This window comes from Ursus arctos, unplaced genomic scaffold (genome assembly GCF_023065955.2).
Source record: "Ursus arctos isolate Adak ecotype North America unplaced genomic scaffold, UrsArc2.0 scaffold_2, whole genome shotgun sequence".
NCBI lineage: Eukaryota > Metazoa > Chordata > Mammalia > Carnivora > Ursidae > Ursus > Ursus arctos.
This window is the reverse complement of record NW_026622874.1, coordinates 30,808,093-30,835,032: the sequence shown is the minus strand read 5'-3', so window position 1 is coordinate 30,835,032 and position 26,940 is coordinate 30,808,093. Positions and strand designations below refer to the sequence as shown.

General features: G+C 44.5%; 1 protein-coding gene across 7 annotated transcripts in view; it reads left to right on the top strand.

The window, feature by feature from the left end:
- HHAT (hedgehog acyltransferase) overlaps nt 1-26,940 on the top strand; it is a 319,513-nt gene that overhangs the window by 72,171 nt on the left and 220,402 nt on the right. For 5 of the 7 annotated variants that reach the window (XM_057315044.1, XM_048225096.2, XM_026509083.4 and 2 more), the window contains 3 exons: nt 633-827; nt 3,072-3,287; nt 11,577-11,748. In XM_057315044.1, coding sequence (XP_057171027.1) covers nt 633-827; nt 3,072-3,287; nt 11,577-11,748 — 583 coding nt within the window. The remainder of the gene's footprint in view (nt 1-632; nt 828-3,071; nt 3,288-11,576; nt 11,749-26,940) is intronic. The other 2 variants (XM_057315045.1, XM_057315047.1) reach the window with 2 other exon arrangements.

Genomic DNA, 26,940 nt, shown 5'->3' with positions numbered 1-26,940 from the left:
TCTGATTATCCTAAAATGGAAATGAATGGGTCCATCAGATTGATTATGCAAAGGCCTCAATATTGTATAAAGCAGGTAAGATACACTTTTTTGTGACATCAATTTGACTGTGAACAATATGGTAGTAAAAATGTACCAAGATATTTTCATTTAAGTCTCTGGTTTGGACTTTAGAATGGCCCAGTTGTCTCAGTGAGACTCCTGAGAAACGTGGACCAATACTTTATTTTACCTTCACTTCTGCAGGGTAGTGTATGTAGGGGCTTGCGTTCCAGATTAGTAGTTTTTCCAACTGTTTTCTGGCTTCCATAGGGTCTGTTGAAAAGTCTGTTAAAAATCTTGTTGGGGGATCCAGTGGTGTGGGTGGCTTTTGCTGAAGGCGGGAGGGTGGCTCCTTGCTTCTGGGTGGATCTGGTGGAGTCCTGGGGTTAATGTGGAAAGTCCCTCTGAATCCTGTTTGTGTTACACTAAATCCCCAGGGCCGTGAGAATAGTTTGGTTAATGGATCACTAAGCATTATGCTCTTATATGTAGAAACTTTAATAGCAATATCCATTAGCTCAGTCTTTTTTCTTTTCCTCCCTGCCCCCCTTCCTCTTTCTCTCTCTCCCTGGATCCCTCCCTGTCTGCAGCACAGACCCTGGATCCTGGGGGCTTATGGAATATGGGCCTCCTGGTGTGTGCTAGGAGCCCACGGCACGGCCATTATTTTTCTCCACACCCTGATCTCCTTCTGTGTAGCCCAGTTCCGGTCGCTGGCCCTCACATGGCTCTGTTCTCTCCTCCTGCTCTCCACACTGAGGCTGCAAGATGTGGAGGAAGTTAAGGTAAGTGTCGCCGTTTTACCCTGGGGAAGAGAAGCCCTCTTCGGCAGCACTTCCGTTGGGTAGATGCCTTCTGTTTTCAGCCAAGAGTCAATTGAAGAACCGTGGTGGGGGTCCCCCTAGTGGCCACATGGAGTTGATACATGTGAATCCTGGTGTGTTGCATTCCGCAGTCTTGACTTTGGGATCTGCCTGTGTCTTAGACCTCTAAGGTTGCTCAGGGTTGACCTTGTACCCCTTTTCCCAGTTTGGTAGGCCTGGGTGGTGCCAGATGTTGCAGGAACAGAGGGTAAGGAACAATGGGAAAAGAAAGTAATAGTTTTCTGTGCATCTAATAAAAAATCATCTGTGGAGTACTCTACAATTTGTAGGAAAATTTCACATTCCTTCTCTCATCCAATGCCCACGATTAGCCCCTGAGACAGAAGACATTTTCCTTGTTTTCCTTGCCCAGAAAATCTCAGGAAGTTTTGATATTCTTTCGTCATCGTGGAACTGAAATTCCTGTCTTGTCTTTCTTTTTGTTCACTTGCTCCTTCACTCATTCATTGATTCAAATGACAGCACTTGGCAAGGTTGTGGGAAAGAACATGATGGGAAGGATGAGCCATTGGGTGACCCGGTTCCTTGGCTCTTCTAGTAACTGTCTTTCCTACTCTCGGGACTGGAGGCAGTCATTTAACCCGAGTCTCAATTTCATCATTTTGGAAGTGGGAGTAATAGGTGCTCCGTCTTCCTCACGGAGTTGTTCTGAGGCTCCAATAAGATGGCATCTGGTAAGTGACTTTGGAAAAATTGTAGCCTTTTGAAAATTCAGTTATTTTTTCTGTTACACTATCTTAATTTTTCTTCACTCTCACCAACAGATTGGGGCTAACACTTTAAGCACGTCTGTTAAAATCTGGACTTATGAAAGTAGGGTGACCGCTCCATCTTGACAAGACACTTCCTACAGTGATTAACTAGGTGATCATTTAAATACATGTGCTTAAAAATAGGTCCGCAATACAAATAAAAAGGAATTCATACCTAACTTTTCGGGGACCTCGCAACTGTACAAGACAGACTCCAATGGTAATTGTCATTTGTTTGGGGTAGTCAGCATCAGTTATGGATGTTGGTGGTGAATGAGCACTCCATTTATTATGCAGACTAGAGATTTGCAAAATACTGCCCAAGGGGAACAAATGACCAGAAACTCCTTGCTTTGGGTTTTCATGGTTTTGTACAAGTAGTTCCCTCGGTCTTTCTTGGTGGCTGCTAAAGTCCTGGGCATGGAATAGAAATTCTTCAGTGCTTAGTTTTTCTGTGGGAAACCCTAAAAGTACCCCCATGCATCACATTCACCGTTCCTTCCTTTGTCCCAGTTTTCTTTTTTTTTCTTTTTTTTTTAAAGATTTTATTTATTTATCTGACAGAGAGAGAGAGACAGCCAGCGAGAGAGGGAATACAAGCAGGGGGAGTGGGAGAGGAAGAAGCAGGCTCCCATTGGAGGAGCCTGATGTGGGGCTCGATCCCAGAACGCCAGGATCACGCCCTGAGCCGAAGGCAGACACTTAACGACTGAGCCACCCAGGCGCCCCTTGTCCCAGTTTTCTATCTTGTATTCCCATAAATTGTTTTTCTCATTAAAAAAAAAACAATACCTGTGTATTATGGAAAATATAGAAGAATAAAGATTACAAAATGACCCATAATTTTACTCCCCCTACATGCTTATTATTTCTCTTTTCTTGTTGCACTGTAACTATAGACTTCCATACCTATCTCCTGTTACGAGAATTTAGATACATCAGGGGCAGGGACTATTTTTCTTGACTGTGTTTCTAAAGCTTCTTTGGCAAATAGTCCTCGGCTACATGTGGGACCAAATGAATAACGAGAACGACAACAGGCAGGACTCCCGGGTGACCTTTATAAGCCTCTCTTTGCCTTCTGAATTAGTGGAGGAACTGTCAAGGTATCCACTTGCTGTGGTCCATCTCCACGTCTGGATGGATCTGAGCGGTGCCTCTCCGGGAGAAGTTTCATTATCATGCCTCAGGCCTCGCGCTCCGTGGATGGCTGGTGGCAGAGTCACCCCTCCGCCCACTGCTCATTCGCAGCTTGTTTCCGTCACCAGGGAGATCCACCTGCTGCCCCCTGGTTCTCACCTCCCTTTATGGGACGGCTGCTCTGCCTTCCCCGGGGCCTGGGCGGTGTCCTTCCTTGACGCTCAAGGGCTGTTCTCTTTTTGGGACTCCGCAGAGAGGCTGGTACCAGACAGAGAACGAGTACTACCTGCTGCAGTTCACGCTGACCGTGCGCTGCCTGTACTACACCAGCTTCAGCCTCGAGTTCTGCTGGCAGCAGGTGCCCGCCGGGAGCGGCTTCTACTCCTTTCCCTGGCTGGTGGCCTATGTCTTCTACTACCCCGTCTTCCACAACGGGCCCATCCTCAGCTTCCCGGAGTTCATCGCCAAGGTAGAGCCCGCTGGGGACTGGACTGGTATTCTGTAGATGAAGCCTCCCTCCGTATCGGCCGTGGCCGTCCAGGAGACTCCGGGGCTTTCCATTCAGGGGTGCCCACACGCTGAAGACACATTCTTGTTGGTACTTCTTACATAATAAGTGAAGTACTGGGGGGAAATAAGTATTTGAAATAAAGGTTGACCTGTCTCTTGTGCATGTTGGCTCGAGGAACTCCACCCCCCCACCCCGACTCTTCGGTGGGCTCTGGCAACCAGGATTAGTAACTGGGCGCATCAAGGAACTTAGGGCTGGGTATCCCCTGCTGAGACATCTCAGGGAAAGAAAAAAAAAATTCTGATGGTGTTACCTGGAAAAGTAGAAAGGGAAACTGTCTAAGCTGTTGGTTGGTAAATGCCATGTTGTCTTTTATTGTCGTAAACGGCTTATGAAATAACACTGTCATCGCCAGGGAATTGTTCAGGGTGACCTAGATGAGACAACAGAGTGGAGTTGGAGAGAGGTGGACGGTAGTGGTGTGTTTTGGGGTCCAAGTGCCTGTTTCTGCCCAGGACCCAGCTTCCCCGCAGCCTTGTCTGAAGCCCCTGTCAAGCTGCCTTCATCATTCCCACCTCCCTTTCCCTCCTTCTTAGAGTTTTTGTTCTCCTTCCATAGCTAGCCTCATGGAACGCGTTTAGGAAGTCAGTCGAGGTTTAGGAATCGATGATGCCTAAAATCTGTGTTTCTGGAGGGACAGTTCTACCTCCTACCACCAAAACAGAACAGTCTCGATGGAGGTGGGAATAACAACACATAGGCACACACATACACTCACACACAGCACAACATATGCACGTAGAGAACACAGCACACGCCTGTGCACAGCGCACACATGCACGCACGCATGTACCTACATATACACACGCCTGGAATAAGTTCCAAGAGCGGGGCCGGCGGCAGTGTTGCGTATTTCCAAAGGGCAATATGGAAGGTGCCCCCTGGAAAGGTAGCAGGGTTCATATTCTGTCTTATAAATTGCACGCAGTTATTCATTGTACTCAGAAGTGTATTTCATTATACACTTTTGTATATTTATCTGTACGTTATATGTTAATGTGTATACACATTTTATTCTTGTATATTTCATTATACACATTATAACAATGTACAATTTTAAAAATTGCCAATTAAATTATTTAACTTCTTTTCCTCCATTAATCTTCAAGTGAAATTGATATTCTAGGCAGGTATATGTTTAGCATATAGTTTCTCATACTTCAGTTTGGTTACATAGGATCACTCTTCTGTCTTGAAGTAACTTGAAGTTTGTGTTTAAAATTATCGCGTAGGAGACAGGTGGTTAGCGGTAGCAGCTGATATTCTAACTCCACGGTTCTCAGAGTGTGGTCTTTGGACCAGCAGCAGCAGCAGCATCTGCGAACTTGTTAGAAACGCAAATTCTTGGGCCCCACCTCAGATCTGATTCAGACACTTTGCGGTGGGGCCCAGCAATGTGATTTAATAGGCCTTCCAGGTGATTCTGCTGCCTGTTAGAGGTGGAGAACCACTGTCCTGAGTTCTTTGGCAGAGTCGGGGGCTGAAGGCTGGGGGTGACCAGGTTTCTTCCTGTAGGGACTCAGGTATGGAGACTCTGGTTGCATGTCTGTCCTACCCCTCTCTTTTTCACTCCTTTCAAAATGGGAGCACGTGCTAAAAGCAGAGAACCCAGAAGGCAAATTGGAACCTTTCTCTGTGGTCTGGGAAAGTTTATAGGAAAGTCAGTCTAGAAAAGGCAAAATGCTTAGTAAGCTGAGGGCAAATAAAAACAGCCGCGAGGTTTCTGCAGTTACGGAAGGTCTTATGGAGCACTGACCCCCTTTGAGAAAAATAGGTCTTAAAGGGGAGCAGTTAGGGGGTGCCTGGGTGGCTCAGCTGTTAAGCGTCTGCCTTTGGCTCAGGTCATGATCCCAGGGTCCTGGGATCGAGCCCCACATCGGGCTCCCTGCTTGCCAGGAAGCCTGCTTTTCCCTCTCCCACTCCCCTTGCTTGTGTTCTCTCTCTCACTGTCTCTCTCTGTCAAATAAATAAATAAAATCTTTAAAAAATAAAAAAATAAAAAAAGAGGGAGCAGTTAGCTAGGAAGCTAAGGCAGTAGTGGAAGAATTCTTTCAGGGAGGCCACGAAGGAAGAGGCTGCTAGTAGGGGGAAGAAAGCCAACTGGAAGAACTTGTAAGCACGTTCACTCTGAACGAGTGTGTGAGTGAATGAATAAATGTAACATGAAGTGGTAATACTGAAATTCATGGTTCTTAGGTTGTCCTGTCAATGAGAGCCAGAGTATGAGGCTCTGCCACCAGGGGGCAGCAGAGCCCCACCATGGAAACCAACCAGAAGGGCAAACTGGTTGATAAAATGATAGTATTAGGCGCAGCCTGGGGAGAATGTATCTTTCACCCAATTTTTTTAGTATGTAAATTGCATACACAGGATGAGGGAAGCATAGAAGAGGTGTCCTCTGTGAAGTAAGGCATGTGAAATTTGCACACTGATCGTGAGCAGGTAAAAATTTTCCTGTTAAAAGGCCACAGTCCCTTAACGTGAAGGCCATCTCAGGCGACATTTGGAGTTTCAGGAACATGTGCCCCCTTTATTTTTTTCTCCCGTGGTCTGTGGAACTCAGCTACTGAGCTAGGGGTGATGCTAGAGCCCTGAGGTGGCTGGGGGCAGGTTTAATCAGCAGAGGCACTTAGACGCGAGGCTTGTTTGTTCACTTAGCTTGGAGCCTGGGGCACCACATCTTTCTCTGAGCAGGCTGAATTGTGCAGTGGGGGGCTAGTGCGGGGGAGGATGGTGAGGCAGAGTGTGCTAGGACCAGGGAGCTTTTCCTTACAGAGGGCTCTGCTCCTACCCCCAGTGGACGAGCCAGTGCCCAAACAGTTAGCTTGCGTGGTGGTGAAGAGCAAACACCCTGGAGCCCAACCCTGTTGTCACAGGGTTTGAATTCCTGCTTTGCTCTGGCTTGAGAGCATTTGGTGAATTACTTGCTGTATTTGTGACTCCTGTTTCCTTAGCACTGAAATGGGAAGAATAGTAGTACCTCCCTCGTAGGATTGCTGTAAGGATTAAACGATGTCGTACAGGTAACATAGCTTGACATGTAAACCCTGGGAAGTGTTAAAGATTACTGTTATTGTTATTTTTGGCCGGAAGCATGTGTCAGTTCTGGGGGAGGTCATTGGAGAAGGTTGTGGAGAGGCTGAGACTGCTGGTTGACCCACAAGCTGAACCCAGGCAGTTAGAGGCTCCTCACACCTTCTCCTGTCCTTAGAATGTACATTCTCCCTGCCATTCCCCACTAGGAGCTATTTCAGGGACACAGCCTTGAGAGAGAAAGGTGTCGTCGAGACCCTCTGGACTGAATATGTGACTGAACCCGGTTAAGGCCTTTATATAAACTTTGAAGATTTGGTAGGTGGGGGTGGAGATCTTGCAGCCCCTCAAGACGAGCCTTGTATGTAAGTTCCTCAGCTCATTACACCTGCTGCCTACCAGTCTGGAGTGCTCTGCCTCTTCTTTCTCTCCCTGCCCTCCACGTAGAGGGGCCAGTTTCAGATTTTACCCCAGGAAGCTCCCGAGGTTGTGAATTATAACATAGGTTTAGACCAGAACCAAGACCCGGGTGTCACGTCTCATAGGTGGGCACAGCTGCAGGGGATCCTGGGCAGTGGCCATTCTTGGCCTTAGAAGGGGCCATGTGTTGATTCTGTCTCTTCGGGAGAGAGATGCAGGTGGTTGCTGCAGGTGCCAGGGTGGGCCCAGGCCTTGAGTGGCCAGGGTCGGTAAGAGCTGGGCAGGCAGGCAGTGTCCCAGCTGTGCCACTCGGGGTTTGGGGCGGGCTCTGGCTCTGGCTCTAGAGACCACCTGGAATAATACAGACTGTAGTAAATAACACCCACTGAGCGCCTGCTCCGAGCCCGACTTGGCGTGTGCTAACTCCTGCATCCTCACAGACGCTGGAGAAGAGGGACACTCTGGTTACCAGCACTTTACAGATGGTAACACAGAGACAAAGAGAGGCTAACAGAATGCAGATCGGGGTGAAAGGAGTACAGATGTGAGCCTTGCTGCCAGTTGGACAGCCAGCCCTCCAGGAGTTAGAAGACGCAGTGTGGCCTAGTGACATCTGGGTCTGGAGGCTAAAGCTGGTTGGAGCAGGCCCCAGTCCTGCGGCGGCAGTACCAGCTGTGGGTGCCACTTGCTGTTGTGGCAGAGACCAAGGAATCCCACCGACCGTGGTCTGGATGCCGGGGCAGGGGGAGGGGAGGGCTGATTACAGGAGGCTTTGTTGGGAGTAGGGTACAGTCCGTGACCATGGATTGGGGAGATGCTCGTCCATTACAAAGGGTAAGACTCCTGGCTACAGTACCCTGGACGCAGTGTAGAGGTGGGAGCAGAGTTGGCAGAGTCGAACCCTGGCTCCAGGGAAGGCTTTGGTTTGGTGCTCTTAAACATCTGTATTATTCGTGTTCGAAGGGAAAGAACGTTTCATCTTTGAGAACTGTCATCTTTAATCATCCGACTATCTTTGAAAGGCTTCGATATTCCTTTTTATGCAATTTGCATGAAATGAGGTTTTGAAATATAATGTGTTTTAAAATGCACTTTGCAGATGAGTTAATATGTATTTTTTAGTGGAGCCTTAACTAAAAATTCCCACTGATGGCAGTTTCCATGGTCTGGAGGATGGCGCTCCCCGAGTTTGAGATATCTCAAATGAAATGCTCGCATGCAGACAAGGGAGCAACCCTGCTCATTAGGTGAGCTCTGTATGGCATACCTTTTGTTCCTGCTGGATCGACAACGGACAAATGCTGAATTTATAAAAGGGAGTAGATTGAAGGTATAAGTGGACTGTACTCATCTGACTCTAAAGAAAGATGAATAACCATTTTTTTAAGTACAAGCACATAGAATAAAAAACTGGACTGTTTTCCTTCTCCCGTATTCACTTGTATGATTAAGGAAGACGATTCTGTTACTCTGAGTGAGGTGGCATCCAGCATCAAAAAGGGGACATTGCAGAGAAAAGTCCAGCCTTCTTCTGGTCCTGTGGTGACACATAATTAACCTTATTAAACCGGGTAGAGAAGTTTTGCCCTGGGGAGAGTAGATAAGCCATTATTGGGAAGCCAATCAGCGACAAAATGCACCTCATGTTTCTCCTTAATGACAGATATTTGTGTCATTTTAGACTGCACATTATCTGGGGAAGCTAAGGCAGGCCTCTGAACCGATCTTGAATGGCAATGCCTGGAGCTAAGAGGTGATTGGGTAGACATGTTTTTCTGATTGCCTGGTGGGGCTCCCCTCCTGTCCGGCTGCTTCTCTGCTCCCGGGTCTGGGGCTGCACACCCAGTGATGCTATGAGGCCTCAGGTACAGGTCTGGCCTTCAGGAGACCTGAGCTTTGGGTGGGCTTACACTCAGGGGCCGACGTGCCATGTGCAAAGTTGCTTATTTAGACACTCTCCAGTGTCTCCACATTCTGTTGTGTGAAGATTGTGTTCTGTCCACACTGCTCTTGAGGCCGTTGTCATATTCAGCCAGGGACTTGGTTCCCTCCAAGAGTGTGGCACCAAGAAGGGACCACCTGTGGTCTGGAATGGTTTACATGCATCTTCATGTCTTAGCTTAGCCGACTGTCTTGGTGTGAACTCTTCCGGTCTCCACAGACCAACAGACATTATGTTCATAATTGTTTCCTCATATGCTGATGGCAGTGAGGTCAAAATGAATTTGCTTTAGAGAGCTGGAAAAGAATGAACAAAGAGGACCTCAGCAAGTCTACTAGTGACATGGGAAGTTGAGGAGAAGTAAAGATGGGTCTGTTGTAGCAGAGTGAGCAGAATACTTACCCGTAGAGGACGCCGGGCTGCCGAGGGGAGATCCTGAAGCTAGACATTTTTTTAGAAGGGTGAAGACATAGAGGGCCTTGCCTCATAAGCAGAGAGGACCCAAGTCTTCACAATATTGTGAAGTTCCGTTACTTTCCCCTTATTATAAAAATAACCAATTGTCAAAAACAATGTAAAAATCTTACCCAAAAGAGTACAATCACTGTTGCTATTTTGATGTGTATCTTTCCGGTCTTTCATTATTTATTCACACTGAAAGAGTAGTTTTCATGGCAATATAATATTGAGGTGTACTCATGCTTTTGACCAACCTCCCACTGTTGCACGTTTGGGTTATTTCCTTTTCTTCTCCATTCAATAACAGACGTGAATGGTTGGGCAAGTAGGCGTGTCTGCATCGAGGCTTTACCCATCCGTTGGCCTCCAGATCCACTCCAGGGACTGTACGGTCTTGCAGAGCACGCACACTTAAGGTGTGCGTTCAAATGAGCACCACCCTCATTTGTCCCTGGAAAGGGATGCAGTTCAGCTGTGGTTGCAGTTGGCTGTGGTCCGTGTGGGTCTGCAGAGCCCTGACGTGCCCAGTGTTCCTTCCAGGAGAAGCCTTCCCAGATGACCTGGTCGATCCCTCCCCACAGTTACTGATGCTTCTAACAAGGCAGGTTGGTATGGCTGGGCACAGGGCAGACCAAGGCCAACCGTGGAAAGCGAATAGAGAAAGGAAATTCCTGTTAGTTTGATCAGTTTACGTTAAAAAATATTAAACCAACGAGCTCTCCTTGGTGTAGCGACCCAGGCAGACGGCAAAAGGGAGCGAGCTTTTTGTGTGCGTTACTGTGATGCTCCCGAGCCTGCCAGAATTTCTGCAGCCGGTGTCTTGCGCTGAGAGGTCAGTCTCAGAAAGTGGTAGAAGGTACGGTCAAAGTGGAGTAAAAATAAATCCCCTGGCATGCAGATTTTCCTTCCTGTCTGAGGGCAGTGTCTATCACCCCCGGCTGCCGCGGGACCCCTGGTGCCTTTGACGTTCAGGGTGCCTGGAAGCCCGAGAGGCCCCAGGAACAGGCCTTTCCTGTCCGGGTTGTGTCGGGAGGTCAGATTGTCAACAGGTGCCAGCGAGTGTTGGTGGATTCAACTTCATGCTTTATGTCTGCATCAGCCTCTGCTCTGCATTACAGGGCAGGCTTCGGTCTAATAGAATGTTGTCAGAGTAAGACCCGAACGCTCACATGCTCTCGTGTGTGTGTGTGTGTGTCTGTCTAGTGGTGCACGGCTGAAACGGAGCTCACACACGTCCTGTGAAGTGCTTCTGCGCTTCAGCATTTGTGTTTTAAGCTGTTGTGCGTCCCCAAACAGCAGGCAACGAGGCAGGACCCAGAACCCAGGTGCTGTGATCAGATTGGTTCTGTGTTGTCCGTACATGTTGAGTGAAGTCTCCGTAGTCTGTCTGGGTCCGGGAAAATTCCAAACGTCCTTCTCTCACCTTTGGTGTTTGGTTCTGACCTGTGTCCTGATTCTGCCCTGTAGCTGGTGGTCTGGGATGCTATGAGGGGAACATGTGAAGAAGGTGCAGTAGGAGGCACATAGCCTACCAGACACTAAGTACCAATGAGCCAGTGCTTTCTATATGCCGGGTGCTGTGCTTAGTACTTCATACATGTTACCATATTTAGTTGTGACCATTTTTTTCACTTTATGTACGAGGGAACCGAGCCTCAGAGATTAAGTAACCTGCTCAGGGTCACACAGCTGTGTGGTTTGTGCTAGAATCCGATCCCGACTCTGGCTGCAAAGTCCACGTCCCTAACTGTCATACCGCGCTGTCTGTGGAGCAGGAGACTTGTCCTGTGTACTGTCTCTGTTTGTGTTTATTCTGCCTTGTTTCAAAAACAACTTCAGGTAAGACGACACACCCCCATCAGATTTTCCCCTTGTTCTCAGGCTCTGTCTCTCATTGTCCCTTTCTCTTACCAGTCCTGTGCCCCTTCCTGACTTGGCCCTACTTTTACCAGCCTTCCGTGTGGGTGGGTGATGGCTGAAGACAGGCAGGGTGACACCTGAGCCCAAGGAGACCCCCCAGAGTCCTGAGGGAGGCTACGTCAGGTGCTGCCCTCTACGCTGGGTGTTTGCAGGGCTGTTGCTGGGGTGAAGGGAGCAGGACCCATCTTGGTTCTTGGCACGAGGCCAGCTCGTTGACCCCACCCCAGCTTGGTTGACCGCCCCCCCCCCCAAAGGCTTTTTCACCCAAGGACAATGAATAATGAAACCAACCCTCTTTGGGTAGATGGAGCAATAATGTTTGTGAGAAGTTTACTAGAAATACTGTGTAGGGGACTCTGGAGGATCTAAAACACGAAGGCGCAACCTAATGACTTCTTTTGTTTCTACTTTAGATGCAGCAGCAAGAGTACTGCTCGCTGAAGTCCAGCCTTTCCGCCTTTGCCGTGGGGCTGGGTCGCCTCCTCTGCTATTGGTGGCTGGCGGAGCTGATGGTCCACCTCATGTACATGCACGCCATCTACGGCAGCGCCTCGCTCCTGAGGGCTGTGTCTTGTTGGACCTTAGGTAATTGTGGCAACTGTGTCAGTATAACAGCAAGAGGTAGCCTCAGACTGGGGCTGGACTGGGGCAGACAGGGTGTAGCTGCTGTGAGCAACGCCCCCCCTGGTTTGTTTGTTTTTTTAACCTTGCTCCTCTTGTGGCCGAGATGATGCATGTGTGAGGCGGACGATGGATGTGAGGGCCAGACTTTGTGGTGCAGGAAGCGAGGATGGTAGGAATCCCTTTTCCTAATGGAATCCTGCTGAACTTAGCGGGGTCTGCATCTTGGCGGTGCGGCCAGCAATGCACTTGACCGGAGAGGGCAAGAGATGTGGGGGGAAGCCTTGGAGGCCCTGCGAAGAGGTAATGCTCCAGGACTGAGTTGTTCTGTGGTGTTCTTTGTGGTTCTTGGGTTTGATGATGAAGAGAAAAATATGAGCTTTAGAGTGGGACAGACGTGGGTTTGACTCTCTGCCCCACCAAGCCCTGGTGGGCGGCCTTTGGCAGTTTACCCAGCCTCTCTGCATCTTCGTCCTGTGAGATGAGCACACTTGCTTTTGCGGGGTTGTCTTGAGGATTAAATGGAAGCATGCAGGTGAAGGGCTGGGCTCATAGTGTCTGGTAGATAGAATAAATGGCATGTGCCTGTGTATGTCCCTCTGTTGCCCACCCCATTTCTGGTCTGTGCATTTTTTCATATCTGCAAGTAGGTGGGATGGAAGTCCTCTCCTAAGCAGGATGCAGTCTCCAGTATAGGACTTGTCTGTGGAGAAACCACTGCTCTTTATTTCTCTGGCCAAAACAGCAGAGACCATGCCCCTCTCTGAACAAAATCTCTTCGTTTCCTAGTTTGCTCTCCTTTAAGAACTCCCGTGGTAGCTGAATTCAGCCCTGTGGTCTGACCTCCAGCCTGTAGCTCCAATGGGAAATGTGTGATCTTCCGGCCAGATTAAGCTGCTCCCTACGGAGGGCAAGAGCACAAGCCTGACTCCTTATCTGTTTGGTGATTTATAGATTTTTTAGAAAGTCTTGATTGTCTTTGGTATCACACGTGCTTAATCAGAGTGTTTTCAAGGAAGATACCCTTTAGGATTGGAAAAATACTGAGCTGTTTTAATTACAGCCTCTTTTTTTTTTTCTTCCCCAAACAAGTCTTTTTTATAGTTGGGGGGTAACTAATACAAAGTTCTAATGATAGTTTAGACAAACAGAATAGGAGGAAATGATGACATGCTAAATCAGATCCCGGTTGTACTGCATTCAATTAAGAGGCCATCAGTTTGAGTGATTTTAACTATGAATAACAAAAAACACCAGTCAAAATGGGGTTCAAGCAATATGGAAAAGCTGTTATCTTCTAAGGTCAGCACGATTGGGGGGGGATCTAAATCCAATGACTCAGAAAAGTCATCAATGATCCATTTGGGGATTTGTCACTCAGCTTAAGAATTAACCAGGATCCTAGAAGGCCTTTGTTTCTATCTGCAACCCATCACCTTCTGTCACCCTCTCCTGAGTTTTGGTTTTGTCATTCCCCTTTTTTTAACTTAAAAAAAAAATAGACTTATTTTTAGAGCAGTTCTAGGTTTACAGAGGAGTGGAGAGGAAGGGGCAGAGATTTCCCACATACTCCCGGACCCTCACACGTGCCCAGCCACCCCCACTAGCAACATCCCCACTAGGGCGGCACGTTTGTCATAACTGATGAAGCTACATGAACACATGGCTATCACCTGAAGTCCAGCGTTTCCATTAGGATTTACTCTTGGTGTTTGTTGTACGGTCTGTGCGTTTTGCCAGATGTGTAATGACATGTAGCCACCACTGTAATGTCACAGAGCAGTTTCGTAGCCCTGAAATTCCTCGGTGCTCTTTCTGGTCCTCCCTCCCTCCCCTCTCACCCCTGGCAACCACTGATCTTTTTACCGTCTTCATAGTTTTGCCTTTTCCAGAATATCATATAATTGGAATCATACAGTATGTAGCTTTTCCAGATTGACCTCTTTCACTTAGTACTGTTATTCATTTAAGGTTCCTCCAAGTCTTTTCATGGCTTGATAGCTCATTTCTTTTTAGTGCTGAATATTCCGTTGTCTAGAATGTACCACAGTTTGCCCCCGAGAGACATCTTAGTGGCTCCTGAGTTTACACTTATGAATAAAGAGGCTGAAAACCTGTGTGTGCAGATTCTTGTGTGGATGGGAGTTTTAAACTTCTTTGAATAGATACAAGGAGTGCAGTTACCGGATTGGATGGTGAGAGTATGTTTATTTTCATGGGAATCTGCCCTATGGTTTTCCAGGTGGCTGCATCATTTTGCATTCCCACCAGTACTGAATGAGTTCCTGTTGCTCCACATTCTTGTCAGCATTTGGTGGTGTCAGTGTTTCGGGTTTTGGCTACTCTAATAGGTATAGAGTAGTATTTCGTTGTTTTAATGTACAGTTCTCCAGTGACATTCCATGTGGAGCATCTTTTCATATGCTTATTTGCCATCGATATATCTTTTCATGGTGTCTGTTCAGGTCTTTCACTCGTTTTTAAATTGGATTTTTCATTTTTTTATTACTGCGTTTTAACGGTTCCGCTCAGTCCAGCTCATCAATTCCTTCTGTCACGGATTATGCCCTTGGTGTTGTACCTAAAAAATCATTGCCACGTACAGGGTCATCTAGATTTTCTCCTGTTATCTTCCAGGAGTTTTGTAGTGTTGCACTTTACAGTTAGATCTATACTCCATTTTTAGTTAACTTTTGCGAAGGGTGAAAAGTCTATGTCTAGATACGTTTTTTTTGGCATGTGGATGTCCAGTTGTTCCAGCCCCATTTATTGAGACTGTCTTTGCTTACATTGTATTGCCTTTGCTCCTTTGTCAAAATTGATTGACTCTATTTATGGGGGTCTATTTCTGGGCACTCTGTTCTGTTCTATTGATCTTTCTGTTTATTCTTTCACCAGTGTTACACGCTGTTGATTCCTGTAGCTTTATACTAAGTCTTTAAGTCAGATAGTGTCAGTCCTCTGACTTTGCTTTTCTCCTTCAATATTGTGTTCGTTATTCTGGGTCTTTTACCTCTCGATATAAACTTTAGAATCAGTTTATTGATATCCACAAAATAACTTGCTAGATTTTGATTGGGATTGCATCGAATCTATAGATTAATTAGGGAAGAACTGATATATTGATAATATTGAGTCTATGAGATGGGATACCTCTTCATTTAATTAGTTCTTTGGTTCAACAGAGTTTTATACTTTTCCTTGTATAAAGCTTGTGCATATTTTGTTAGATTATACCTAAATCTTCATTTTTTTTTTTTTTTGGTGCTAATGCATATAGTATTGTTTTTTATTTCAAACTTTTTTTTAAAGACTACTCATTTGAGAGAGAGAGAGAGAGCGTGAGCAAGAGCATGAATGTTGGCGGGGGGAGGGTGAGAGGGAGAGGGAGAAGCAGACTCCCCACTGAGCTGAGAGCTTGACGTGGGGCTCTTCCCAGGACCCTGGGATCATACCTGAGCCAAAGGCCGATGCTTAACTGATGGAGACACTGAGGCCCCTTGTTTTTAATTTCAAATTCCGTGTGTTCACTTCTGGTATATAGGAAAGTGACTGACTTTGGTATATTAACCTTGTATCCTGCAACCTTGCTGCTATTGCTTATTAGTTCCAGGAGGTTTTGTTGTTGTCGTTGTTGACTCTGAAATTTTCTACATAGACAATCATGTCATCTGCAAATAAAATTTCCTCCTTCCCAAAGTGTATACTTTTTGTTTCATTTTCTTCTCTTATTGTGTTAGCGAGGACTTCCAGTATGATATTGAAAAGGAGTGATCAGAGAGGACATGCTTGCCTTTTTCCTGATCTTAGTGGGAAAGCTTCTAGTTTCTCACCATTAAGTATGATGGTAGCTGTAGGTTTTTTGCAGATGCTTTTTATCAAGTTGAGGAAATTCCCCTCTATTCCTAATTTTCTGAGACGTTTATCATGAATGGGTGCTGGATTTTGTCAAATGTGTGTGTGGTGGGTTTTTTTTTTTTTTTTGCATATGTTGATATGATTATGTGTTTTTTCCTTTTTTGGTCTGTTGATGTGATGGATTACATTAATTGATTTTCAGATGTTGAATCAGCCTTGCGTAGTTCAGATAAATCTTACTTGTCATGGTGTATAATTGTTTTTATACATTATTGGATTTTGATTTGCTAATTCTTTTTATTATAACATTATTGACTATATTCTCTATGCTATACTTTACCTATGACATATTTAGTAACTGAAATTTTGTACCTCTTGATCCTGATTTGCTAATATATCATTGAGGATTTGTGCATCTATGTTCATTACAGATATTGGTCTGTAGTTTTCTTACAATGTCTTCATCTGATTTTAGTGTTAGGATAATGCTGGCCTCATAGAATGAGTTAGGAAGTATTCCCTCTATTTCTATCTTCTAGAAGTGGTTATAGAGTATTGGTATAACTTCTTCCTTAAATGTTTTCTGTTTTAGAAGGTTATTAATTATTGGGTCAATTTCTTTATAGATATAAGCCTATTCATAATATCTATTCCTGTGTGAATTGGCAGATTTATCTTTCAAGGAATTGGTTCTTTTTATCTAAATTATTGAATTTGTGGGCATAGAGTTGTTCATAATATTGCTTTATTATCCTTTTGATCTTCATTGGTTCTGTAGTGATGTCCTCATTTTCATTCTCATATTAGTAATAATAAGAAACTTTTTTTCTTAACCTAAAGACTTACTGATTTTATTGATCTTTTCAAAGAGCCAGCTTTTGGTTTTGTTGACATTTTTGTATTATTTCCTATTTTTAATTTCATTGATATCTGCTCTAATTTTTATTATTTCTTCTGTTTACTTTATATTTAATTTGCTCTTCTTTTTCTAGTTTCCTAAGGTGGACACTTAGATTATTATTATTATTTTTTAAGATTTTATTTATTTATTTGACAGAGATAGAGACAGCCAGTGAGAGAGGGAACACAAGCAGGGGGAGTGGGAGAGGAAGAAGCAGGCTCATAGCAGAGGAGCCTGATGTGGGGCTCGATCCCAGAACGCTGGGATCACGCCCTGAGCCGAAGGCAGACGCTCAACCGCTGTGCCACCCAGGCGCCCCATATTATACGCTTTCATACTTGCATGGTTTCCAAGGAGAAGTTGGGTATCGGGCACCTGGGTGGCTCAGTTGTTAAGCGTCTGCCTTCAGCTCAGGTCATGATCCCAGCATTCTGGGATCGAGCCCCACATCGGGCTCCCTGCTCAGTGGGAAGCCTGCTTCTCCCTCTCCCACTCCCCCTGCTTGTGTTTCCTCTCTTGCTGCCTCTCTGTCAAATAAATAAATAAAATCTTAAAAAAAAAAAGAAGCTGGGTATTACTCCTATCTTTGTTCTTCTATAGGTTAGGTTTCCCAACCCCCTCTGGCTTCTTCCAGTACTTTTTTCTTTAATTTTGATTTTCTGCAGTTTGAATATGTTATGCCTACGTGTGGTCTTGGGGGGCATTTATCCTGTTATTATCCTGGATCTTTGGTTTGGTGTTTGACTTTAATTTGTGGGGGAAATCTTAGTCACTATTGCTTCAAATATTGCTTCTGTTCCTTTCTTTTTCTGGTATTCCCATTACATGTACATTATACCTTTTGTAGTTGTCTCTTAGTTGTTAGGTGCTCTGTTCCATATTTTCTTTTTTTCAGTCTTTTTCGTGTTGCTTTTCTGGTTTAGAAGTTTCTGTTGACATATCCTCAAGCTCAGAGATTCTTTCCTCAGCTGCATTCAGTCTGCTAATATGCCCATCAAAGGCATTCTTCATTTCTGCTAGTGTTTTTGATCTCTGGCTTTTCTTTTTGATTCTTTCTTAGCATTTCCATCTCTCTGCTTACATTACCCATCCATTCTTGCATACTGTCTACTTTTTGCACTGGAGTTCTTAGCATATTAGTTATAGTTGTTTTAAATTCCCAATCTGATAATTCCAACATCCTTGCCATATCTGATGCTTTCTCTGTCTCTTTAAGCTGTGGGGGTATTGATTGATTGATTGCCTTTTAATATGGCTTGTAATTTCTTTTGAAAGGTGGACGTGATGTACTGAGTAAAAAGAACTTCAGTAAATAGGCCTTTAGTAATTAATATAGTAGTAAGGCATTGAAGGAGGGGGAGTGTTCTATAGTCCTATGATTAAGTCTCAGTCTTTTATGAGCCTTGTCCCTGTGCTATGAACTTCACAAACAATTGTTCTTTTTTCCTCCTCCACCCTCTTTAGGGTGGCTAGAGGGGACTGGAGTAGGGTATTTCTCTTCCCTTCATGTAGAAGGCCAGAGCCGACTGGAATTGGGTATTTTCCTTCTCCTGGGTTGGTAGGCTCTGATTAAACCCTAATGGGTTAGGATCTGGTAAAATAGTGTGTCTGGAGGGCAGGCTTTGTTAAGAGCAGAATGCTCTGGTGTATTTCCAAGTGATTACTTTTCTCCTCTTCCTGCCAGAAGCAAGAGGGGATTTTTTCCAGTCTTCATCCGGAGAATGTGACAGAGCTCCTCACAAAAGTATGGGGGCCCCTTATGACTATTTCCTTGCTGTTTTTAACTCTCAGCCTTTCCCACACTGAGCCTCCAGCAGTGTCCTTTACAGTCCAGATCTTCATACCCTGGTACTTGTTCCCACAAAGATTTCTGCTCCAGGAAGTTGTGGTTCTCTGAATATACCTATCTGTTTCCAAGTTTTGGGGCAGCAGTTTGCCCTGTGATCTCACTTCTCTGATGGATCTAAGAAGAGTTGTTCATTTTGAGCTTTTGCTTGCCATTAGGAGGCAGTGATGACTTGTAACCTCTTTACATGCTGGACTGGAAACAGAAATCCATTACCTTCTTTTTCATTTTAGTTTTACCATAATTAAATTCCCTGAAATTGCATATTTTAAGAAATCTTCATATAAAGATTCATACTTGGTGTGTTATTCTGTGACTTGATTTCCTTGCTTAAATGTATGTTTTTGAGAACACATGATACATGTTACCATAATTGGCTTTATCACTGTTGTATAGCATGCCCGTGAATGCATATGCTACAAGTTAGTTGTCTATTTATAGAAGAAGAGTTTTTGGGTTTTTCTGTGATGCATAATGCTGTTTCTGCAGATCTCTTGGAGAACATATGCAAAGAAAGTTGCTTTCAAGTTCTTTGGCTCATGGCCCATAGTAAGAAATGCATTTGTGTCCGTGTGTGTGTGTGTGTGTGTGAGAGAGAGAGAGAGAGAGAGAGAGAGAGAAGGAGTGAATTTTCACAAGGTAATACCTAACTTTATACCACGTAAAATGTACTGTGATAATTTTTCTGTTCTATACTATTTTATTTAATAAAGGTGGTTAGAAACTACTAAATTGAGTGAATCACTATCCTAAGTTTATAAAACACTGCTCTAGTATATGTATCTGTAAATAGAATTGCTGGATTATGGTCACGAAATGTTTTGATTCACAAGATTATGCCAAATTATTTTTTAAAATGATCGAACCAATTTCCTGTAACTCAAAATTCTTATCAGCACTTAGTATTCATTCATTCATTTTTATTGACGTGTAGTCGACACGCAATATTATATTAGTTTCAGGTATATAACATAGTGATTCAACATTTATGTACATTAGGAAGTGATCACCATGATAAATCTAGCTACCATCTTTCACCATACAAAGTTTTACATATTTTTAACTACATTCCCTATACCATACATTCTATCCCCATGTCTTATTTATTTTATAACTGGAAGTTTGTACCTTTTAATCCCTTCCCCCTGTTTTGCATATCGACCCTCCCATCCCCTTCTCCTGCCTCTCTGGCAGCTACCAGATTGTTCTCTATGTCTATGAGTCTGTTTATATTTCATTTGTTTTTAGATTCCACATACAAGTTAAGTCATATAGTATTTGTTTTTCTCTGTCTCGTGTATTTCACTTGCACTTTACCCTCTAGGTCCATCTGTGTTGTAAATGGCAAGATGTTTCTTTTTTATGGCTGAGTAATGTTCCAGAGTGTGTGTGTGTCTGTGTACCACATCTTTATCATCTGTTGATGGGCACTTAGGTTGCTTCCTTACTTGGGTACTGTAAATGATGCTGCATACCTAGGAGTGCATACATCTTTTTGAATTAGTGTTTTCATTTTCTGTGGACAAATACTCAGTAGTGGAATAGCTGGGTTGTATGGTATTGATATTTAATTTTGAAAATGTGGTGGTGTGAATTTTATCTCATAGTTTTAATTTGCATTTCCTTGATTACTAATGAATTTGAGTATCTTTTTATAAGATTTTAGTGTATCATTTTCAGTGAAATACCTATCGCTAACTTTTGCCCATTTTCTAGAGGGATTTTTGTCTTTTTTCTCATGAATCCAGAGGACTTATTTATTACCATCTTTTCCCAGTTATATGTGGTTTTGGAAATATTAATATCTTCTGATTTGTGGTTTGACTTTTACATCTTTTAATCTTTTGATGGACAGAATTTATTTTAATGTCATTGAATTTATAAAACTTTACTTTATAATTGTCACACTTGGGTATTTTTTTCTTTTCGACCCTAAGGTCATAAAGACATTTGCCTGTAGAACTTTTCATTATTATAGAAACAGTACATGTGCATTGCAGAAACACCCCATGGAACCTACCTCCTCTGATATCTAATGGCTCTAATGCGGGTCCTATGCCCACATTGTAATCAGCCTCATGCATAGGGAATGAGTGCCCCATGATTAGTTTATAATTAGGAATTTTTTCCAGGTCACTGTGAGAGGGGAGGTAGGGAGGAGTTTCAGCACTTGAACAAAATTGCATTTCCGATGGCAAGGATTGTAGGGAACATGTGTTTGGTGGGCAACCAGTGATGTTTGCTTCTGAATAGAAAGTTGGGAACAGTGTCTTGGAAATTTCTTCTCATACAGAAGTTCTGAAAATTAGTGTGAGACAGCCAGGAAAATAGATGATCTCAATTTTCTTTTGGTAATTAATATTTCATGCCATTCTTAAAACAATTAATTTAGTTCTTAAGATTTGCAGAGCAGCACATATCCCATTTTACATTTCTGTTTCACACCGCTAGTCTTACTGTAATTACCAGTAGCAACCCCTTTCATTCTCTGAAGTGTCATTATATAGTTACCTTAGTGATAACCTTTTCTTGGCCAAACTATATTCTGACTCTATTTTTATTCGAACTCTGACTTGAAACAGGAAAACTTTCATATCAACCCTTTCCACACTTGAAAGTGCCTTTACTCTGAATTCCCTTAGGCCTTGAGTATTTATTATTTGAGCTGTGTAATGTCCTATTCATTGCTCTATTCCATAAACATTTATCAAGTGCCATGCACTGGACTTGGCTGGAGGGATGCAAAGATGAATGAGAGACAGATTTTGTACTCCAGAAGCTTATTGTAGAGAATTGTACGTGAAGAACATTGTTTTCTTACTGCATCTACAGTTTTATAATACGCAGATAGCTGTCTGTATAGATTAAGTGGGCAGAGGATACAAAAGGGAATGGGGTTACTCCTCACCCTCCTGCTACCTCTGGAAAGAGGGGCGGGTCACAGAGGTTTTGTGGAGGAGCTGATGCTTCAGGTGATTTTGAAAATGGATGGACATGGCTGAAGGGGAGGAGTTGGGACTGCAGTATAAGCAAAGGTCCTGCTTGGTGGGGGTTACTCTGGTGCACTTGGGACTTGAAGCTATAGGTGGAGCTAGATGCAGAGTCTAAGATCTAGTCAGAGAGTCTTCTGGAAAGCCGGGGAGGGGGTTTTATTTTGGATAGCTTTGATCATGCTAAGGACAATTTACTCTGCCTTTTAGGTGATAGGGTCCCATGGAAGTATTTAACTACTTTGGGTATTTTAAATACCCCAGAGTTGAAAACCATAACGTGTTTAAGCAGAGAAGAAAAGGATGAGGTTTGGGGTTCAGAATATCATTCTGCCTGCAGTGCAGAATATGAATCAGGGTGGAGTAAGACTGCAAATAGGAAAATGTTAGAACACGGTCCACCTCTTCACTCAACAAATGTTAAAGAACCTGACAGTGTTTTACATGGATGGACTGTTAGTTCACCAAGAGCAAGATGGGGAGGACTTGAATGCAGCAGGGGGTGGAGGAGGAGGAAGTGATGAGAAAAATGGAAGTACCGTCAACGAAGTCTTCTTGCCAATGCAGCAGGGTGGTGACGGAGAGGGAAGAGTCCAGGGAACTGGCAGGTTTAGAGATGAGGTGGTGATTGACATTTCCATTCACCAGGAGCGGGGAATGTAGAGGACTAGGAGCAGGGTTTAGGAAAAAAGAGACAGTCCAGCTTCTGGCCCGTTGAATTGAAAATGGAACATGGAGGTGGAGTCGTCTGCGCTGCAGTTCGGTAGGTGGCGCTGGAGTGCAGGAGAGGAATTGGGGCTGGGACAGACTCTTGACAGCCATTGCATATACGTGAGAGTTGAGTCCATGGGAGCAAAGAGATTTCCTGGCAAATGGGTAGTGTGAGAATGAAGGGGGGTCACGGGTAGAACTTGAGGGAATGCCCGCATTTAAGAGGCAGGCAGAAAAGGAGGAGCCAGCCACAAATGGGAAGGAGTAGTAACCAATGCAGGAGAAAGCAATGGCTTTGTGAAGGTTTCAAGAAGAAAAGAAGGCTGAATTGATCAGAAATTGAAGAGAGGCCAGGGAAGAAGGGACTGAAGAGAGTCTGTTTCATTTTGAAAGTTGCTGCGGACTCTGGCCATGGTTGGCTTTTTCCATTGTTGACTCAGTCATTTTTAGGGAGTATGAACCAGGGTTGTAGAATAATCAGAAATGAGCAGAGACCGTAGCTAATATGCTGCTTTAATGGTGTTCAGTGACAATGGCTGGTATGTTGTGCCCTGTCCAGGAAGCTCAGGTGGCCTTGCTGTGGGCCAGCCCAGCGAGTCTCGCCTGCTCCCCACTTCCTGCCATCCCCCATGACTGTCCTCAGGGGTCCCTTCCTGCAGGCTGCCACGGGGTTGGGGTACAGCCTGACAGGCATCCCCTTTCTTTCTAGATCACAGCCTTTCCCTGGCTTTAGGGTTTGGGGGCCAGAATCTCTTAAGATGTTCAGAGAGAGAAAGAAAGTAAGCATTAGGGAGTTAAAAAGCTTGCAAAGGCCATGGGGCCTTGGGCGCTGGTGTGCAGTTTCTGATTTCCTTCTGAACTGAACCAGTAAAGTGACATTTTAATTTTTGTATTGTCACTTCTATTCTCTCTCTCCTTCTGTAATGCCTTTTCCCCCTGCCCTGAAGTTGCAGCAGAGAGCGAGGCAGCAGCACAGACCGAATAAAAGCTGCCTCTCTGTCTTATGTGCCAGAAGATACACGACTGGGCTTTCATCTCCAAGGATCTCGGGGCTGAGGAATGCTCTACTCTGTCCAGAAATGAGCCCCCCCCCCCCCGGACCACTAAGTAGAGCACCTTTGGTGTCTGTCCTCCTTGGTGCTCACTACAGAGAACTGTGCCGCACAGGGGCTTAAAGCACACTTCATGTGCACGTTCAGATGAAGAAAATACATTTTAGAGGCACTCTGCCTAGGGAGTGACATTATATCGGTGTTAATGTGAGTGACCTGAGGCCCAAGCCAGTGAGCGAGCCAAGATTTTGCATAAAGTGCCGAAGGGGAATCATGCACCTTTTGTTATTATTCCAAAGAGTGAGGACGGTAAGGTTCACAGGCATAGGGATGTAAACAGAGGTTGTTTACTATGGGATTCATTTGATGTGGTTAATCAAACAATGAGGATATTCACGAACTCTGTGGAAGGTATCAGATTCTGTCCTGCTGGAGATGGAATAAGCAGTGGTGGCTGGCTTGGCTGTCAGAGCTCAAGTGCTACTCACGGTAATTAAGAGGACATTAGGGACTCCATGGCAACAAGGTGACATTTGTTTTTCTTTCATTCCCTCTAATGCCCTCCTGGAGATGTCAAAATAGAATTTCTGTCCCGTTCATTTTATCCTTGCTCAGGGAGATGTTGATTTCCTTTCCCTTCTACTTCAGTTTCCAGTGAGGCCGAGAGCTGCTATAACCAGCTTCTCATGGAGAGCCAGACTCCAGGAGGATTTGCTGCATGAGGGCTGGGCGGGTAGGGCTCTAGGGGCTGTGCCATGGCAGGGTCCTCCAGCCCTAAATGGGGCTGCCTTTGCCCCCCTCCATCAGACATTCTTACTGAAAGGATAGAACTTTAGAGAAAGAACACCAGCATTTAAGAGGCAGGGTGAAAAGGAGGAGTCAGCACCCAATGAGAAGGAGTAGTAACATTACGTGCAGGAGGAAGCAGGTGGTTTTGTGAAGGTTTCAGGAAGAAAGCTGTTCTCAGTTTATCAGAATTCAAAGAGTGGCCAAGTAAGAGGGGACTGAAGAGACTATTTCGTTTGGCAAATAAGAAGCCATTGTTGATGTTGGTTGTCTTGGAGGAGTATAAACCAGGGTCACAGGATGAGGCATAAGTGAGAAAAATAGAAGCAGTTTTGGGGAAACTTAAATGTGTCTGCTGAAACCAATGGAGAGCAATCAGAAGGGCAGGCACTGGTGTGAAAAGTGATAGTAATTGTAGCTTTCCGAAGGCCAATAGGAGGATGCATTCTATTAATACGCAGTTTACAGGAAGAGGATGCTGAACAGCTCCTCTTTGTGTCTCTTGAGTCCAAACAAGATTTCAGTGAAAGAAAGGAGACCTGATTGGGTATAGTCCTCACGCAGTATGCCGCAGACTCAACATCTTCAAGGGGGTGCACAGCTGTCCCACATATAGCTGAAAACATGCGCATCTTCTTCCCCAGAGAGGAAACTCCTCTGAGTCACTGCAACCAGCTCCAAGTGCATAGTGTTGGGGTGCTCATGCCTCCTTGGGTGCTGCCATAATGTGTATGTTCTGTAACTGCGGGCTCAGCTGTAGAGTTAGCCCCCACCAACACACTTTATATGAGATAGTAGGAGAAAGGGATGGGAATGAGGGGAATATTAATGAAAATTTATTTGTTTATGCAGCAGAAGCAAATAAAAATAGGTAAATGTTCTAGAGCCAGTTTTGATCAGAGGACTCATGACTTTCCCCCTCTACTTCCTGTTCCATGTTCTTCTCACCTTCAGCCAGTACCTTTGTTGTTTGAGGTTCTTTACCCAGTGGTGTGATTCTAATCTTCATTCCTGAGGGCTCTAAACCCTTGGTAGTCCTTTGTATATTTGGCTAGTGTGGTCTTCCCTTAACTAACCAGCAGACACAGCTAGGCTAGGAGGCCTACAAGGTCCCCTAAGTTCCACCTGTACTCCTTCCTGCTTGCATTGCATAGGAGTAATAACCCTCTTTCCCCTTGATAGTGAGTGTTGATCTTTCCAGCGAACAGCATTACCCTCTTTACTTGTTCACTTAGATCCATGAGAAGTTCCAAATGGCTGGGTAATAGTAGTAGACTTTCATTCAGTGGAATCATTGTGTGTCCCTATATGAAAGCATTTCTTTGCTGGGTGGTAAAAATCTCTATAAGCAACTAGATCACTGATTTGCAGGGATGGGCAGCAGCTATTTTAGGAGTGGATTAAAGGTATTATAGTGAGAGGTGCCACCTCCCACTTCTACTCCTTGGGTACCGACTCTGTATTTAAGCTACGGGTAAGAGCACCATATGTAGTGGACCGGTTCAGAGCACTTTCTGCATCCTGTGGGACAGCGCTGGAACATCACAGGCAAAGACAGCATTCCAACATCATAAGATAATGACTTTCATCAGGTACCATTGTGGAACTATTGATAGACTAGTCCGTAAGGCCAGCAGTTTCTGGATAATGGCATAAGACCAGAAAATGCTAGGGGTATAGCCCATTGTCTTACTCCATTTGCATAAAGTGAGGTCACTAGATAGAAGCCAAGTTATGTCTGGTAACATGACAGTGAATTAGACAGTCAGTGATGGCAGAACCATGGTGGCTATGGAAAGCAAACCCACATCCAGAATAAGGATAACTCTGTGGCCCCTCCAAGATGGAAGGGGTCTAGTAATCAACCTGATACCAGAGTAGAGAGGCTGGCAAGTTAGACACTCAGCAGTGGTGATAGCCAGGTTAATCTGGTGAAGGGCAGTCCATGTTGTTGATCCCACATAAAGCTTTCATTGTGTCCACTATGGACACTTTGGTCATGAGTCTGTTTAAAATCATGAGAATGGCTTTGGAAAGAGGCTGGCTGATATGCACAGGGTGTCACTGTGTTATTGAGAACAGCAGGGGCCCTTTGGTTGAGTATTTACGTGGATCACAGATATTCTCATTGATCTCGTTCTGAGGTGTTCACTTACATATTTCATCCCCACATCTCATCTGTACTCCTCCAAGCATACCAAGGAGAGCCATTAGTGAACAGAGCTCACTTTTTCCCCTTTAATCAAGACGTCATGGGGCCTTAGGTGTGGGATGAGAGAAGGATGGTGATTAGCAGGAGTCAGCAAATTGGGAAAGTGAGGTCCCTTTTCCTACAATGTATTTGTGACTTCAGGATCCTGTGTGTGCCTGTTTGCATGCGTGAGTATGTGTGTGTGTATCCATTCATTGATGGTGGAGGGTTACCAGGCACACCTGATTTTATGGCTGGGTGGATCAGATAACTCCAAGCGGAATAAGGGCATCTCAGGTAGCGTGGTCCTCTTGTCCTATGGCTAGGCATAGCTCATCTGGTAAATGATGAGTCGAAGCAGCATGCCCAACTATGTGTACGTTGTCTCCAAATTCCAAAGAGGCTTCCCAACAATTGCACCTCCTTCTTAGGACTAAGTGGCATAAGGTTGATCTGCTTGTTTTTTATTTGGATCTTGACCCCACAGAAACTTTTCTAAGATAACTCAACATATATTCTATTTCATTTCTGGATGTTTGTATCTTACTGAAACATCTGGTACACTTGGCACTTCTAGTTTTGTAAACTTTGTTAGCATGATACTGTTAATGTAACAAACCAACTATAGGTCTTCTGTGGGAATGAGACAAGCTTGATTTTTATAGTTGAATTAGGGGCTCAGAACGGGAGAGGTAATATCATCCTAAGGTAATGCTGTAGAGGTGTACTTCTGTCCCAACAAGGTTAAAGTATACTACTTTTGATATTCACTGGTTATTAGGAAATAGAAAAAATTTTCAGGTTAATAGCTGAAAATCAGG